This window comes from Chiloscyllium plagiosum, unplaced genomic scaffold, assembly GCF_037043375.1.
Source record: "Chiloscyllium plagiosum isolate Xiang-an unplaced genomic scaffold, Cpla_swu_hap1 HiC_scaffold_37, whole genome shotgun sequence".
NCBI classification, from domain to species: Eukaryota; Metazoa; Chordata; class Chondrichthyes; order Orectolobiformes; family Hemiscylliidae; genus Chiloscyllium; species Chiloscyllium plagiosum.
In genome coordinates this window covers 20455087-20472539 of record NW_028270175.1, presented here as the reverse complement: position 1 = coordinate 20472539, position 17453 = coordinate 20455087, and the positions used below count along the sequence as shown (strand labels likewise).

Sequence of the window (17453 nt, the reverse complement as noted above, 5' to 3'; positions counted from 1 at the left end):
CTAGTTCTGGACTGAACTGCTCAGCTAGAGAGCTGACCACTCCCTTTGCATTATACAGGTCACTTCTAAAACATGACCACTTTGGCCTGAAGTCTCATCTGTTTACATAGAAATAAAAGGCTTCTCAAAATCCTTTTTCAACTCTGTACCAAACTAGTCATCTCTGAGCCGGGAGGGTTTTATGAAAAACATCGAGGGGACAGTATCCTTGAGAAAAGGAACAGCTTTGAGAAAAAAGGGACCAGCTTTGTGACAGTCCAAACAGACAACATCTACTGCTCTACCTTCATCAATCCTTTTTGTCAACTCTTTAAAACACTCAATCAAATTAGTGAGACAGACTATTCCTAATCATTCCTTGCCTTTCCAAATGTGTGTAAATCCTGTCCCTCAGAATCCTCTCCAACAACTTACCCACCATTGATGAGAAAGTGAGGTCTGCAGATGCTGGAGATCAGAGCTGAAAATGTGTTGCTGGAAAAACGCAGCAGGTCAGGCAGCATCCAGGGAACAGGAGAATCGACGTTTCGGGCATAAGCCCTTCTTCAGGAATGAGGAATGATTCAGGAAGAAGGGCTTATGCCCGAAACGTCGATTCTCCTGTTCCCTGGATGCTGCCTGACCTGCTGCGTTTTTCCAGCAACACATTTTCAGCTACCCACCATTGATATCAGGCTTACCAGTCTATAGTTCCCTGGCTTTTCCTTACAGTCTCTCCTAAATATTGGCACCACATTAACCAACCTCTATCAGCTCACCTGTGGCTATTGATGATACAAATATCTCAGCAAGGGACCCAGCAAACACCTGGGATAGCTGTGGCAATAGGGTTAAGGAGAATCCAAAGGGATTCTACAAATAAACTAAATGGTAACATCCTGGAGAGTATTACTGAGCAAAGAGACCTTGGAGTGCAGGTTCATAGTTCCTTGTAGAGCTACAGGTATATTGTATCGTGAAGAAAGCGTTTGGTATGCTTGCCTTTATTGGTCAGTGCATCGAGTTTAGGAGTTGTGAGGTCATGTTGCAGCTGCGCAGGACATTGGTTCAGCCACTTATGGAGTATTGTGTTCAATTTTGATCTCTCTCCTATAGGAAGGATGTTGTGAAACTTGAAGGGTTCAGAAAAGATTTATGAGGATGTTACCAGGGTTGGAAGTTCTGAGCTAAAGGGAGAGGCTGAATAGGCTGGTGCTATTTTCCCTGGAGCGTTGGAGGCTGAGGGGTGACCTTTATAGAGGCTTATAAAATCATGAAGGGCATGGATAGGGTAAATCGGCAAGGTCTTTTCCCTGGGATTCTGGAGTCCAAACTAGAGGGCATAGATTTAAGGTGAGAGAGGAAAGATATAAAACGGACCTAAGGGCCAACCTTTTTCATAGAGGGTGGTATGTGTATGGAATGAGCTGCCAGAGGATGTGATGGAGGCGGGTACAATTACAACATTTAAAAGGCATCTGAATAGGTATATGATTAGGAGAGATTGAGAGGGAAATGGGTCAAATGCTGGCAAATGGCACACGATTTATATATAATATCTGTTTGGCATAGTTGAGACCAAAGAGTCTGTTTCCGTGCTGTACATCTCAATGACTTTAAATGCATTAAGGGCAAAAGAGTAATTAGGGTGAGAATAGGCCCTCTTAAAGATCAGCAAGGCCGCCTATGTGTGGAACTGCAGGAGATGGGGGAGATACTAAACTAATATTTTGCATTAGTGGATGATTAGAAGGTGGGGAAATGAATAGTGACATCTTGAAAAATGTCCATATTACAGAGGAGGTGGTGCTAAATCCCTGGCACCTGATCAGGTGTAACCTCGAACACTGTGGAAACTAGGGAAGTGGTTGCTGGGCCCTTGCTGACATATTTGTATCATCGACAGTCTCCGGTGAGGTGCCATAAGACTGGAGGTTGGCTAATGTGGTGCCACTATTTAAGGAAGGTGGTAAGGAAAAGCCAGCGAATTATAGACCGGTGAGGGTGACATTGGTAGTGGGCCAGTTGTTGGAGGGAATGCTGTGGGACAGGATTTACATGTATTTGGACTGATTAGGGATAGTCAACATGGCTGTGTGTGTGGGAAGTCATGTCTCACTAACTTAATTGAGTTTCTTGAAGGTTAGATCACATGAAATGCAGGGAGATCTAGCCATTTGTATACAAAACTACTTTGGTTTGAAGGTAGCAGACAGAAGATGGTGGTGGAGGATTGTTTGTCAGAATGGAGGTCTGTGACCAGCTGTCAAGGATTGGTGCTGTGTCCAGTGCTTTTTGTCAATTATATGTGATTTTGATGTGAAAATAGGTGGAATGGTTAGTAAGTTTGCCGATGACGCCAACATTGGTGTTGTGGACAGTGAAAAAGGTTATCTCAGAATACAACGGGAACTTGATCAGATGGGCTGGTGGGTTTTAATTTAGATAAATGTGAAGTGTGCATTTTGGTAAGGCAAATTAAGGTAGGACTTATACACTTAACGGTAGGGTTCTGGGGAGTGTTGGCAAACAAAAAGACTTTTGGGTGTATGTTCATAATTTCTTGAAAGTCAAGTCACATGTAGCCAGGGTAGTGAAGAAGGCATTCGGTACACTTGCCTTTATTGATCATTGCATGGAGTATAATTGTTAAAGTTCATTTTGTTTTCAACTGCTGCAGTTACATTTTTACTGCTATTTTTGTTTCTCAGTTAAGAATATTTTAATGCCTGTCTCTGATTAGTCTTACATCATTTACGATAAGTGCTATTGGAGGAAATTGTGACCAATGAGTACATATTTTTAAATTGTGAAACCAAGGGGAAAGAGTAAAGTCTATTGTGCAAGACTGCACCAAATGTAAGGGCTGATAATATAGTCCTCAGCAGCGAGATAATGGTAATGCTGGTCTTTGAATGTTAGGTACAGTGGAGCAATGAATTAGTCTTGCATTCTAATTAAAATTCAGCTGCTTTGCATAATATTTGTGTTCCTAGACACAGCCTATAAAATAACGGGGATATTATTTGCTAGTAATAGTTATAAGAGAATACTGATAATGGGGATTATAGATTGCTACAAGATGAAGGAGGTGAACTGCACACTTGCAGTTTTGGAAGTCCTGTTGTTTTCGATTTTAGACAGAAGGATAGCTTGATTTTCAGTGGAGACGCATTTTCTTTTAAGCTGAAAATCTGGCAGTCTGCTCCTAGACCTTTCAGCCTACTCTTTGATCTGATGAAATTAAAACCTAGAATAGAAGAATTAAAATTACAATGAATGAAAATGTATTTATTTGTTTGTGTTCCAATTTTTTCCCCTCTGTCCTGAAACAATGCCCTCTTGATGATGTATACTTTTCAAATGTGCCAGCTATCTTCTGGCAAGTCTTTTTTGTTCATTCTTGTTGGGTGAGACTGGAAGTGAGTTTACAGGTTATTCAGAACAGAAGGAACACCGATTACATGTTGACCTGATCTTGTTTTCTTTCATATCCACAAATACAGACTTTTCAACAGCATCTTGAACTGTGGCTGATTTTTTTTCCCCCTTTCATAATTCAATTATACTGAAGCTAATTGTGTTGTGGTCTTAGCTGTAGATCAGAGCAGATAACTTAGAGGGAATAGGATATGGGACCTTTTTTGACTTATGTAAATCTCACTAGCAGGACTGAAAAATATTTCCAGTTGAACTAAAACAGGATTTGAAATAAGAGGCCTGTATCGTAACTATTTAAACAGGATAGTCATGGAGAAAATCAGTCTGCCTGCTGCCATTATTGGTTGATTACTCTATATTTGAATTGTCACAGTGTGATAATGGGAGTTGATTGTAGCACCTATAAACTTCAAATCACGTCGCTATTTTGGTAGCCTGACAAAGTTTTGTAGTTTTACATTGAAACATTATACAGACTCTGAATTAAAAACCTCAATTCACCATCTAAGTGAATAAATCTCTGTGGGATGCAGTTAACAGTAAATCACTGTACTAGGAGGAAACAGCTCATGATGTCACATCCTTTACCAGAAAATGACCAAATAACTTGGGAATGGTCCAGGGTGGTATGGTATGTTTCTGCTTTATTAAAACAGTAATGTCACAGTTTGTTGTCTTCAGCAGCCATCTCATCTGCTTTTGGGACTTCAAGATATTTATGAAAGATAAAGCTATATTACTGCAAAAGTGTCACATCAGGGAAAAATGAAAAGTAAATATTTGGTCAAGATCATTATTCAGACACAAAATAAACATGATCTAAACTTGTATTTTTGCAAACATTTCATTTAAACAATCTAAAATGTTTTCTTTGAAACTAATTCTGCTTTCCACCCTGAAGTAAATCTTGCATTATTGTATATAACATAATTGTGGTTTTGTGATTTTTCAATAGAATTGAAAACAAAATGATTGTAGCTGCCCCCACTAGTGTAGGGATTACTGAGGTATATAAAGCAGAAGATCTGAGGTTCACACTACTCTCTGTTCTGAGTTAACAATCTTGGCTGAGGAAGCAATTGGGACATGTCAATTGCTTCAATACACTGGTATAAGGTGGGAAGAATAAGATACTGGTTCAGCATAATCTTGATCACTTTCCACTAGTGTCTGATGGAATTTTGCTAGTTGGATGAGTAAAAGATTTGATTGACTGTGATGCCTGTACAGTCAAATGACCCATCAGACAATACCTATGAAAAATGACCACCTGAATGAGGTACTAAAGGGATGCTGGCAATTGTTCAACAGTACATTAGACTGAAAATTAACTAAAAATTATTTGTTTCCACCCAAATCAAGCAGCTATATGTATTCCATCAAGGTCAGAAAGGTAGCTGCTTCTTCTGCCTGCCACTGCCCTTTTGACTTTACGTTGTGCCAAGGAAGTTCCTGGGTGCAGGAGAAACCACGGTCAAAACATCAGTATAATGTGCAATACCCCACAATTGCAGAGAGTAAGCCTAAGTGTTGGATTTATAAGAAAAATTCACATACATCATCTCAAAATTCAGTAAGGGACCATTATCAACAAAAGTGAAAGTCTGACATAGGGTAGATGTGGGAGGAATGGAAATGCTGATCCAGGACAAAAGGGATGTGTTAATGGAACAAGTAAAGAAATAAAAGATATATCCTCAGGAGCTGCAAGTGATACCAGCAGAATTTTTACTGGCACTTACTGACCAATAGACTGTGAGCAATAGGTTGTTCCAAATGTTGATCTCAAAAGGCTGTAAATGAAGTGCTCAATTTGAAGGGTTAGGATTCCTTAAGTCTCTCTCTCTCGAGCTTCATTAGAACAGTGAACGAGGTCAACGACAAAGATGTGAATTCAAGTTGCTGAGTTCAATGATAGTGTTCAATCCTGAATCAGCTGTGAAGCATTCAGTGAAAGGTTAGCCCTTTCAAGGGGCTGGCACTGACACTAAAGGAAATGCCTTCTTAATTGTTGATGGTGGTCTCTTGTTCAAATTGCCATGATGTTTTGGCTGGGACTTCTCCAGCACCTAGAAATTATTTTAACACAACCTAAAGTCAAGAGGGCAGGGGTGGGCAGAAGCAGCAGCTGCACTATGCCCTCATCTTTCCACTTCGTTGGAATATACTGTGACTGCTTGATTCTATCCTGTCATAATCTATGATCAATAGGAGCAACTTAAATATCAGCATTGCCAGCATTAAACCATATTTAAAATGATGGACGTGTAGAAAATATGCTTCATTTTTTTAAGGGGTAGCTTCATCTAGTACACTTTAGCTGATGGTGGAAATGTCCATTCCTGTTTTGATACAAGTATTGGATAGGAGCTGATTATGCGGTGTCATTGTGGATTGTTTTGATGTTGGGACCTGCTGCCAAATTGCTGAAGGCACTGGTTGAATGGTGGTGCATTCTGACCCACAAGTGATGTTGCCATTTTCCACTCTGATCACCTGGTGTCTGGAAGGGAACATAAATCTGTGCTTAAAGCCTTTACATCATGCTTGCAGTCCAATTTGAAACAGAGCTTTTGGTATCCTAAAGGTCTTCTGGCTTCTGCTATCTTGTCATACAGAAAACACTTGTGTATGTGACTGTCTTCTAACCTCTGAATATGCCCAAGCCAGCAAAGGTTCTTTTACTTGATCTGTGCTCACATAGTTGCTTTTGAGATGAGTGCCCCATTTGTGATTTTGTCCTTCCATGAAATACCCAGAATGCACAACAATCAACATATATGCAAGTTGTTGAGTATCCTTTCATCAAGGCCGTAAGTCATCCATATTTCATAAATATGCAACAAGGTGCTAGGAAAAATATCTTGGTTTAAGAGTCTTAAGAGTCAGCTTCATGTTGTTCCATGTATATTTCTTGAATCAGCCAGAGGTGGTCATTTAGTTTTTCTATGCTTTTATTGAGTTTTGCCTGTTAGGTTGTCTGTTATTATGGCTCCATGATAGTAGAATTTGCCAACCACTTGGATCATAAAGCATTGGAGCAAACATAGATCATTCAGCCCATCAAGTTTCACAGGGGTGTTATTTCAGATGATCAAGGATAGAGATGTGACACCCTATCCAATAATCATGGTTTTTTTGCTGCTTTTTAAAAGTGAGAACAAGTTGCAGGCATTGCAGAGATAATCTGCAGATCTTTTGTAGCTAAATTTCTGTGTGAGAGCAACTAGTGCAACAATGTAGAGAAATTCTCTTATCAACACATGTACATTCTCTTCACTTTTCAGTCTGAATGCATGGCAAAAGAATATTGTCTGACCTATTGTGCAGGTAACCTCCACCCATGTCAGCAGGAAAGGTCAAGGTCAGAAGCATGGAGAAGAAAAAACTAAACAAAATGGGGCTGGGCTACATCCCTGTTTCATTCCATTCTTCAATCTAAAACTGTCAGAAGTTGTGCCATCAAACAGATGCACCATTTCTGATGCATTTGGAGAATGAAGTACAGTGCATAATGTCATGAAAGGAGTGGATGAGACTGAGGAGCTTTGGACAGTCAATTTTTCACAAATCGTACAGTGGCGTATCCTGCTGACAGTGTCACATGATTTATTGAGATGTATGAAAGTGAAGTTAAAAGATAAGCTTGATTCTTTTAAAGACTTGCATTTTTACAGTGGATTTCATGACCACAATATGTCCCAAATTGCTTTATCAGCAAGAAAATACTTTTGAAGTATGATTATCATTGTAAGAAAATGCAGTAGTCAATACGCTCACAGCAAGATCCCCAAACAGTAATGTGATTGATGAGCATGGCTGAATTCTTTTACGTTTAAAGTGTATCCATTTTGTTTACTTCCTCGTGTTTTCTTTTACCAGCTTTATCATCTGATATCATGAGTGATACTCACTGTCTATTTATATTGGGTCCAGTGTAGGCTGTGACAAAAGAAGCTGTTAGAATAATAGGTAATTGGTAAGCCTCTGGACTTTGTAGCCAAAATAATGGCCTGTGGTTACACTGAGCCTCAATTCAATGTCTCTTCTTTGTCAGTTATTCTCTGTGTTTCATATGACTTTTTGAATGGTCTCTTCCAGCTGTTCAGAAATTTCCAAGAATTGTTCCTTTTGCTGTTCAGAGTTCCATAGATTCTGGTATCCTTTTAGTACCTGAAACAAGTGAGACAAAACTGATATTTTCTCACTTGATATGTACTTGCATTCCAGTCAGGTAGTAATTAGCAGTCAGAATTCATTTTAATTTGTCTCCATAACTCAAGAGCAAAAGACCAATGGAGCACTCCTCTTTCACCCAGTTGAGATCAGGTATTTTCTTTCTTAAAAATGAGTTTTAATAAAAGGAGGCTGAGAGGTATTCAGAATCATGAGGATCTGGACAGAATAGACAAGGAGAAAATAAAAGGGCATGGATTTAAAGTACTGTAATTGGTCAAAGAAGCAAAAGTGATACGCAAAACAATGTTTTCATGCAGTGAATGTCTTTTATAGGTATTTTATGGCAAAAAAGAAAATTTAAGATTTTTTTAACAAAATTAGAGTACAAATATAAGCATCAATATAAAATTAAATAAGTAAAAAATACATAATAACAAAACAAAAAAGGAAAAAAAACAACTAACTACTAATCTATTCTACAAACAACCAAAACATAAAATAGTATATCGTACATTACTAACAGTAAACAACAAAGTAATTAAATAACTAGATACATGCTCAAAATAGATTTACATCAAGTCATAATAAAACCCATATTTATACGGGATTCCTCCTCCTAGGCGGCCCCTGAGCCAGCCAGAACTATTACCACAGCTAAACAAAAGCCCTGGACGATATGGCCGAGATATCTGTGTCGATATAGTTCAAAAAGGACTGCCATATTTTATAAAATAATTACATTTTTTGATGCACCATATTTGTGAGGAAGTCAAGGGGGATATATTCCATGACTAACCTGTGCCAATTCGAAAGTCCTGGGGGACCTTCAGCTACCCAATTCACTAAAATATTTTTCCTTGCACAAAAGGAGAGGATGGTAAATAATTTCTTCCTGTGCACATCCAGGGAGGGGAAATCTGAAGAGCCCAAAAGCAGGGTTACTGGTTCCAGTCTAATCTCCGTACCCAAGATCTCTGTCAAGGCATTCACTACTCTATCCCAATACCTGCGGATGTTATGGCACGTCCATAGACAATGCATGAGAGTGCCAACTTCTATTTTACATTTAGGACACATGGGGAATGCTCCTGCCTTGAATTTTGCAAGTCGTTCAGTTGCTATATGAGCCCTGTGAAGTACCTTTAATTGAATAGCCTGAGTTCTATTACAAATAGAGATCTTTCCAGTATTTTCCCAGATGTCCTCCCACATTTCTAAAGAGATTTCCAACACTAATTCTTGGTTCTAGATTTTATATAATTGTTTCATGTCCTTCAATACCTTATTGTATAGTGAGTGATAAAGAGTACTGACCAAGGGCAGCCCCATTGGCCATAGCACTCTCCTTTTCCTGATCCAATTTGTAGGGATTGACTATCAGTGTGGCCTTTTTTTGTGTAAAGTCCCTTATTTGGAAATACCGAAAAAGGTCCCTGTTAGGCAGTCCAAACTTTTGGTGCAACTGCTTAAAAGACATCATAACCTCCCCATCGAACAAGTTTCCCAAACAGGAGATACCTCTGGACTTCCAAGTTTTAAATGTAGCATCTGTCAGCCCTGGCTGGAATCCTGATACTCCCACTATAGGGGTATAAGGGGAGGTTTTTGCAAGTTACCCTCATCTTGTTGCATTATCCTCCAGGCTTTAATTGTATTTAATACAATAGGGGTTTTACAATAGTCCATAATAACTCTCATCTTGTCCATAAATAAAAGATTGATGATGGGACATTTTGCTTGGGAGGTCTCAATATCTAACCAGCTTGATTGTGGGTCACAAGAGACCCAGTCAGCTCAATTGGTACCTCTTAAAATCTGGGAAAGTCCAGTCCTTCCCTTGCTTGTGGGAGCTGCAGCTTTTCTAATCTGATAAGGGGCCATCTATGATTCCAAATAAAGGAGCCGAGCCAGCCGTAGAGCTTACGCAACACCTGTCTCGGCATCATCAAGGGGAGCATTCTCATCAGATATAGAAGACGAGATAGGATATTCTTAACTCTGGTTACTCTGCCTAACCAGGATATTGGGAGATCTCCCCAGCGTTGAAGGTCTTCCTCATTTTCTCTAATAAGTGTACGTAATTGGCTTTATATAACTGACCAAATACTGGAGTAACAAAGATACCTAAGTATAGAAAACCCTCTAGTGACCACTGAAAGGGAAAGCGAGATCCGTCCGGTAAATCGGATATACTGGCAAGACCTCACAATGGCATGGCCTCCGATTTCATAAAATTGATTTTGTAACCTGAGAACATACCAAATAGATTAACCACTTGAATTAAGCGAGGCACGGATGTCAAAGGATCACTTAAGAAAAGGAGGACATCATCCGCTTAGAGAGTAATTTTGTGCTTGCCCGATCCAACCCTCTGAGCTGTTATGTTAGGGTCAGTTCATATAGCTTTGGCTAGTGGTTCAATCACTAGCGTGAATAATAGTGGTGAAAGAGGACATCCTGACGACAGCCCCTGCTGACACTAAAGCTATCCGAGCCTCAACCATTGTTGATCGCCGCTGCTTTGGGATCATTATATAATACTGAAACCCATTTAGTAAATACCTCTCTGACACAATCTTTCTACCGTATAGAAAAAATATGGCCACTCTATCCGATCAAAGGCCTTCTCTGCGTCCAAGGAGACAGCTAAATCCAGTATTGTTCCTTGTTGACAGGCTTATGTCATATTTTGATACCCTTCTAATGTTATTAGTTGACTTGCGGCCCTTTATAAACCCCGTCTGGTCCTCTTTTATGATGTATGGTAAGACCCTCTCCAGTCTTAATGCTAACATTTTTGAAAGAATTTTGAAATCCATATTTAACAAGGATATGGGTCAATATGAAGAGCAATCTTCTGGGACCTTTCCCTTCTTGAGAATGCGAGAAATATTTGCTTCTCTCAACGAAGGCGGGAGGCAGCCCTGACTGTGTGAGTAATTACACACATTTATGAGTGGCCCCGCCAGTTCCCCTATAAATTCTTTATAGAACTCAACCTGGAATCCATCAGCCCCGGCCCTTTGCCACTCTGAAGCTGCCTAACCTTGTCCTGTACTTCTTGGGTCGTCATTAGGGCATTCAAGATCAACACCTGCTCTGAGGTTAGGCCCAGAAGATCTAAATTTTTAAAAAAAGGATTTCATCTTCCCAGTTCTATCCTCACAGTCCTGCGACTTATACAGTTCAAAATTGAACTTTCTAAAGGCAGTATTGATCTTTTTACAGTCACAAGTCAAGGTACCAGCACTTTCTCTAATGGACGTAATGGCTTGGGGAGCCTTTTTCTTTCTGGCAAGTTACGCTAGATATCTTCTAGGAGAAAGTGAGGACTGCAGATGCTGGAGATCAGAGCTGAAAATGTGTTGCTGAAAAAGCGCAGCAGGTCAGGCAGCATCCAAGGAGCGGGAGAATCGACGTTTCAGGCATGAGCCCTTCTTCAGGAATAAGGAAAGTGTGCCAAGCAGGCTAAGATAAAAGGTAGGGAGGAGGGACTTGGGGGGGTGGGGGGGGGGGGCGTTGGAAATGCGATAGGTGGAAGAAGGTTAAGGCCAGGTGATAGGCCGGAGTGGGGGTGGGGGCGGAGAGGTAAGGAAGAAGATTGCAGGTTAAGAAGGTGGTGCTGAGTTCAAGGGTTGGGACTGAGACAAGGTGGGGGGAGGGGAAATGAGGAAACTGGAGAAATCTGAGTTCATCCCTTGTGGTTGGAGAGTTCCTAGGCGGAAGATGAGGCGCTCTTCCCAGTAAGTATTAGGCAACTAAGCAAGATGAAGAAAGAAGAAAACCCTGCTCTTAAAAAAAAGAAAAGAAGCTCTCCTCCCCCCACAAATCAAATAAGCCGCACGAGCTATAAAAAGGAGATCAAAGAGAGAATAAAGAACAAGCTCTCCCCCCCACCCCACTCCCAGGAAAGGATGAGTGAAAGAGAGATGAAGAAAGAAAGGGTAAACAAAGGGGGAGCAAAAATAAAGTAGTTATCCATACAGTTCAAGTCTTGCAGTCTATTTGAGAGAGTCCAAGAATTCTTTCACTTTCTCCGGTGATCCAAAGTTATAAACGGATCCTCCATGGCTGAAGTGCAGCATTGCCGGATAACGCATAGAGTATTGAATATTTAAGTCTTTCAAACGCTTCTTCGCCTCATCGAATGCCCTCCTTGTGGACCACGGCTAGTGAAAAGTCCTGAAATAACATTGCCCTGGAACCCTTGTGCATCATGGTCTGGGGATCCTTCCCCAGGACTCTGGAGGCCTCCAGCAGCTTTTGTTTTTCCTGATAGTATTGAAGTTGGATTAAAATCAGACGGGGATGCTGGTCCGATCCGGGCCTGCGTACAGCAACCCGATGGGCCCACTCCACCCGTAACCAGCCCAGCCCCGACTCCAACTTCAATAATCGTGAGAGCCATTGCTCTAAGAAATCTGCAAGCTGGCCTTCCTCTTCCCACTTGGGAAGGCCCAGCAACCGAATATTTTACCAACGATTATCGAGGTTGTTGATGCACTCCTCCAGGGTCCAGACCTGACCAACGGATGACTCAGCAGCAGTCTCCAAGGCCGCGGCCCTGTTGCTCTGCCCCTCCGACATACAGCATGACCGAGATCGACTCCCACCTGCATCGGGTCTCCTCGATAAAGGCATCGATCTTTCCCTGGAGCTTAGCAATCAGGGAGATCAGGCTCGCCTCCGCAGGTAAGTCCCCTGAAGCAGCTGCGGACGTCCCTGCTGCTACAGGAGGAGGTGGAGGAGGGGTCCCCATCTGTTGTGAGCTGCGGGAGTTTTTGCCCTTAGTCATTTTTAAAGAACACCAAACTGTCCAAGTTTGATGTAAAATGGCTAAGTACACTGGGCAAAAGCTATCCTAAGTGATTTAAAAGGTGAGGTAAGGGTGGGTGCCCCACTTTCCCCAAGTCTTAGGCAGAGCACTGCAGACTCAGACTTACTGGGTCGCCGCCATCTTGGATCTCCATGCAGTGAATGTTTAAGATCTGTCTGACCTGTCTGAGAGTATGGTGGAAGCAATTTAATTACAGTATTCAAAAGGGAATTAGGCTGTTATTTGAAAAGGAAGAATGTGCAAGGTTTCAGAAGAGCTCGGAAGGATGGCACTAAGAGAATTGCTCATTCAGAGAGCTGATTTAAGAATTATAAACTTTCAGCACTGCAAAAATCTGAGATTGTGAATCTGGACACCTTTGCTATCCAGACTCCCACCTTGTAACCTGCGCAAAGTTGCGGTCTTCTAAAGTTTTGCTGTCTACATCCTGACTCCAGCAAATCCCAATCATGCATCACCCCCAGTTCTCACTGAATATGTTTTCTCCAGGTTTGAGAATGCCTGAGTATTAATTTCTCATGAGTTGTTTTTAAATGTCTCTTTGGTTCTATTCATCATTATATCTGTAATCACAATGCTACAATATCTCTGTGGTTCTTCAATTTATGGCACATGCATGATTTTCATTGCTCCATCATAGATGTACCTACATTAAGTTACATAAGCCCCAAGATTTGAATTCCCTCTACTACACTGCTTTAAAAATGACCTCTTTGACCAAATGTTTGATTTGCTATCCTAACTCTTCCATAATTTTCAAGAGGACAGCTATTCAGTGAATTGAGACTAAAAAGAAATCAATGCACCTTAAGCTCATACTGTATGAAAGGAATAAATGCATTACAAGATTTGAAGTATCGCAAAATTTATATGGAATATGTAACAGAGAAACATGCCATTCATCCCTAACCCCCAGTCCATGCTGGCACTTGAGTTCTGCTTAAACCTTCTCCCATCCTTTTCTCTTTTAATTCTATTGTGATGATGCTGCTCCTTTAACAAAGCTATGTTGTCTTTGGTTTTTCCTCAGGAGGTCGTAAAGACACCAGATTCAGAAAAGTCTGGGTTGGATGGGTTTTAAGGCCAATTTGATTAGAACTAACAGATACTGCCTCAGGGAAAAGGCTTTTAATTTAAAAAAAACTTGTACAATGAAATGGGAGTGGTCAGTTCTCCCAGTTCAGCTTTTCTCTGGTTTGATTTGGATTTTGGCAGTCGGTCTATTCACTGAAAGCATTCAGGCAGTTGCCGAGGCTGCTGATCCAAGAAACAACTATATATGGAAGAGGGTGTTCCATGCTGCAGCTCTCTCTTCTGTAAGAACCTGTGTTTGATTCTACCGTTTGTGCCAAGGGGTGTTATGGGGAGTGTTGCAAGTATTTGGAACAGCATCATTTAAGTTGGTATAATCTATTGGGTTTTCAGATAGATTAAGCTATTCTGTATTCGGTTCTGTTTCGTTTGTGTTTCATTCAGTAATCTTGTAAATAAATTCTGTTTTGATTAAAATTAAGTGGTTTGACCTGCTGTATCCCTCCTGGAATATCCGTGTTACACCTGCTTAAAACAACTAGCAAAGTTAGGGTCTGGGCTACTTTCTTGGAATGTTTTGAGGGGATCTGCGAGGAGAAAGTGAGGTCTGCAGATGCTGGAGATCAAAGTTGAAACATTATTGCTGGAACAGCACAGCAGGTCAGGCAGCATCCAGGGAACAGGAGATTCGACGTTTCGGGCACAGGCCCTTCTTCAGGCCCTGAAGAAGGGCCTGTGCCCGAAACGTCGAATCTCCTGTTCCCTGGATGCTGCCTGACCTGCTGTGCTGTTCCAGCAATAAAGTTTCAACTTTGAGGGGATCTGGCCTTGTTCATAACACAATCAACAAAAACCTCTCTACCCTTCTTCCACATATGCAAATCAATTTCCTCTTAAATACATTAAACTATTTAGCTCCAGTATTCTATGGTAGCGAGTCCCCTATTCACATTATTTACAGAGATTTCATAATGAACTCTTTTACCCCATTGATTTGTTTGTGACTGTTTCATATTGATGTCCTCTAGTTTTGCTCTCCCCATAAATGGAACAGTTTCTTTATGTGTATTCTATCAAAATCTTTCATATTTATGTATCTTTACTTGGTCATCATTCAGTCTTTTCAAATAAAAAAAGATGCAGCATATTTATCCTTTCCTAATGGTACTATTTCACAGAACCTTTTTTCCATTCATCTGTTGTGTCTCTATTCTTTTTAAATAAAATGGCGATCAGAAGAACTGTGAGGAATACTTCTTGTGATCTAACCAAAGTTTAACGAAAGTTTAGCACAACTTCTCCAGTTTTGATTCTTTCCCTCCAGAAATAAACTCTAAGCTTAGTTTGTTTTTGTTATGCCTTTATTGACCTGCATTGCAATGTTTTGATTTATGTAGTCGTGCTTACTGCCATGCTGGCTCTGGCAAAATTCCAGACTTGCCTCTCAGTCTGAGCTCATTGCTGAATGCTTTCTTTGGTTACTGTTGCAGTACCAGCAGTAGCCCCTTCTCCCTGTGTAGTTGCTGGGACATTAGTCAATGCTGGAAATCTGAAATAAAAACAAAATAATGGAGACATATTCGGAAATCTAGGCAGCATGTGTGGAGTGGAACAGATTTAAAATGCAGATTGGTAACCTTCCATTAGGACAGGCTAATTGTCACAGAGTCATCATCATAGAGATCTACTACACAGAAAAAGACTCTTTGGCCCACCGAGTCTGACACTGGTCAAAATCAAGCACCTATCTGTTTTAATTCCAGCATTTGGCTCACAGCCTTCTATGTCCTGGCATTGCAAGTGCACACCTAAATACTTCTTGAATGTTATGTTTTTTGTATTCTCCCTTGACCTGCTTTCTCCTGTTGTCCATGTATTGAATGTGTATTTCTCACTTTGTTGTAAATTTTTCCTTATATTCATCCATGGTATTTCATTAGTGGATAGCTGTCTTAGCTTTTAGAATTTTTTTCCCTGGTTTCTGTTGAACACTTTAATTATTTCCCATTGACGTTTTACATTACTACCCATTTAATTTTCTGAGTTCTATTCTCATTCAAACCAAATCAGCTTAACTCCAGTCTATTACCTTGGCATTTATCATGCAAATGATAAATTATTAATTATTAATCCTAAACTATATTATTTTATCATGACTAATAAATAGGTGCTCCCTGCTTCTCCATTTCTAAGTTTAGTAATGACTTCCCCCAAACTGGCTTAAAAAGGAAATGCAACTTATCTCTATATTCACCTCTCCTGGACAATGAAATTCAAAAAAGTTGAAATCTCCCATATTATTGCTTGTTTTTTTTAACTTATTTCCATAGTTTGTTTTCAATTCATTTCCCTAATTTGTTTTCATATTCTTCCTCCACTTCCTTTCTGCTAGTAGGTGATCTGTAGGCTCTGTGTGATCCTTCTTCACATTTTATCACTATCCACATAGATTCTATTTCTGTTTGACTTATGGCTGTGTCATTGCTTTCTATTGAAATAATGTTATGTCTAACTTTTGTTGATCCATCACTGCTCTGATATTATCTGAATTTATTTATTATTGCCTGTGTTCTAGGTTGTGGGAGTAGCAGATTGTCGTTTAATTGCCAGACAGAATTTGCAGATGAAGTACTCAATTCAAGATTGTAACATCTTCAGTGGTGAGAACCTTTGGCTGGCTGCTTGCATTACTGCGCAGATGTCATTGTCTAATCAAAGTGATTTGGCTAACTATATTAAACTCTATTGCATAGTCTGCAAAACTGAGTTCATTCCAATTTAAAAACAATTTAAAGTTGAAACTTTATCAAAGTAAGTATATTGCTAATGGTGCAGCCCTCTTGTGGCACAGTGGTAGTGTCCCACCTGTGCCAGAGGTGTATAATAACATCTCTGAACAGGTTGATTAGAAAAATATGTTAATAAAAATTTTTTTAAATTATACTGCTAATAGGAGGGCCTCTTGTGACACAGTGCTAGTGTCCCTACCACTGGACCGAAAGGCCCCGGTTCAAGTCCCACCTGCTCCAGAGGTGTGTAATAACATCTCTGAACAGGTTGACAAGAAAAACAGGTTAAATTTTAAAAATTAAACTGCTTAACAAGTGTAAAACATGATGTAGTGTTTATCTGAAGTGAAAATAATTGGTCAAAACCTCGGCTGTAAGGATCAGGTGTGGTATCAACTGATTCCTCTGCCTTTCTGCTACGTTACCAACAACTACAATAAGACCATGTTATAAATGCAGTTAAATAGCTCGTCAAAATCCTTCAGTCTTGCATATGAGGAATGACCACTTGAATGAAGTTATTGGAAGACATATTATGTCTGTGTAACTTAATCTGAGTTTGAAACAGTACCTTCCAAAAGGAAAAATGGAAGCAAACAAATTTGATAAATGTAAGGAACGAAAACACAAAACATATTGTTAAAAAACATTATTTCACAGCTTGTGTGCATTGCTGGTTAGGCCAGTATTTGTTGCCATCCCTAATCGCCCTTTAGAAGGTGGTGGTGAGCTGCCATCTTGAACTGCTGCAGTCGTTGGGGTGTAGGGATACCCACAGTACTTGTGGACGGGTGTTCTGGGATTTTGGTCCAGCAACCGTAAAGGAATGATGACGTATTTCCATGTCAGGATGGTGTGTAGCTTGAAGAGGACCTCGCAGGTCATGGTGTTCCAATGCATCTGCTATCTTTATCCTTCTAGATGATAACGGTCACTGCTGTTAGAGGAACCTTGATGGGCATCTTGTTGATGCTATGCTGCCACTTCATGCATCAGTGGTGAAGGGAGTGAATATTGAAGGTGGTAGAAAGTGTTGCAATCAAGGGAGCTGCTTTGTTCTGGATGGTGTCAAGTTTCTTAAGTATTACTGGAGCTTGTCCAGGCCAATGGAGGTTATTCTATCACAATCCAGATTTATGCTTTGTAGATGATGGACAGGCATTTGAGGGACTGGAGGTAAGTTACACACCACAGAA

General features: G+C 40.3%; 1 protein-coding gene across 7 annotated transcripts in view; it reads left to right on the top strand.

Moving 5' to 3' along the window:
• Positions 1 to 17453, top strand: part of LOC122540348 (uncharacterized) — a 263160-nt gene that overhangs the window by 31446 nt on the left and 214261 nt on the right. For 6 of the 7 annotated variants that reach the window (XM_043675941.2, XM_043675939.2, XM_087980440.1 and 3 more), the window contains exon 3: positions 16044 to 16128. The exons of the other annotated variant lie outside the window; for it this stretch is intronic. In XM_043675941.2, the coding sequence (XP_043531876.1) occupies positions 16044 to 16128 (85 nt within the window). The remainder of the gene's footprint in view (positions 1 to 16043; positions 16129 to 17453) is intronic. 7 annotated transcript variants of the gene reach the window in all.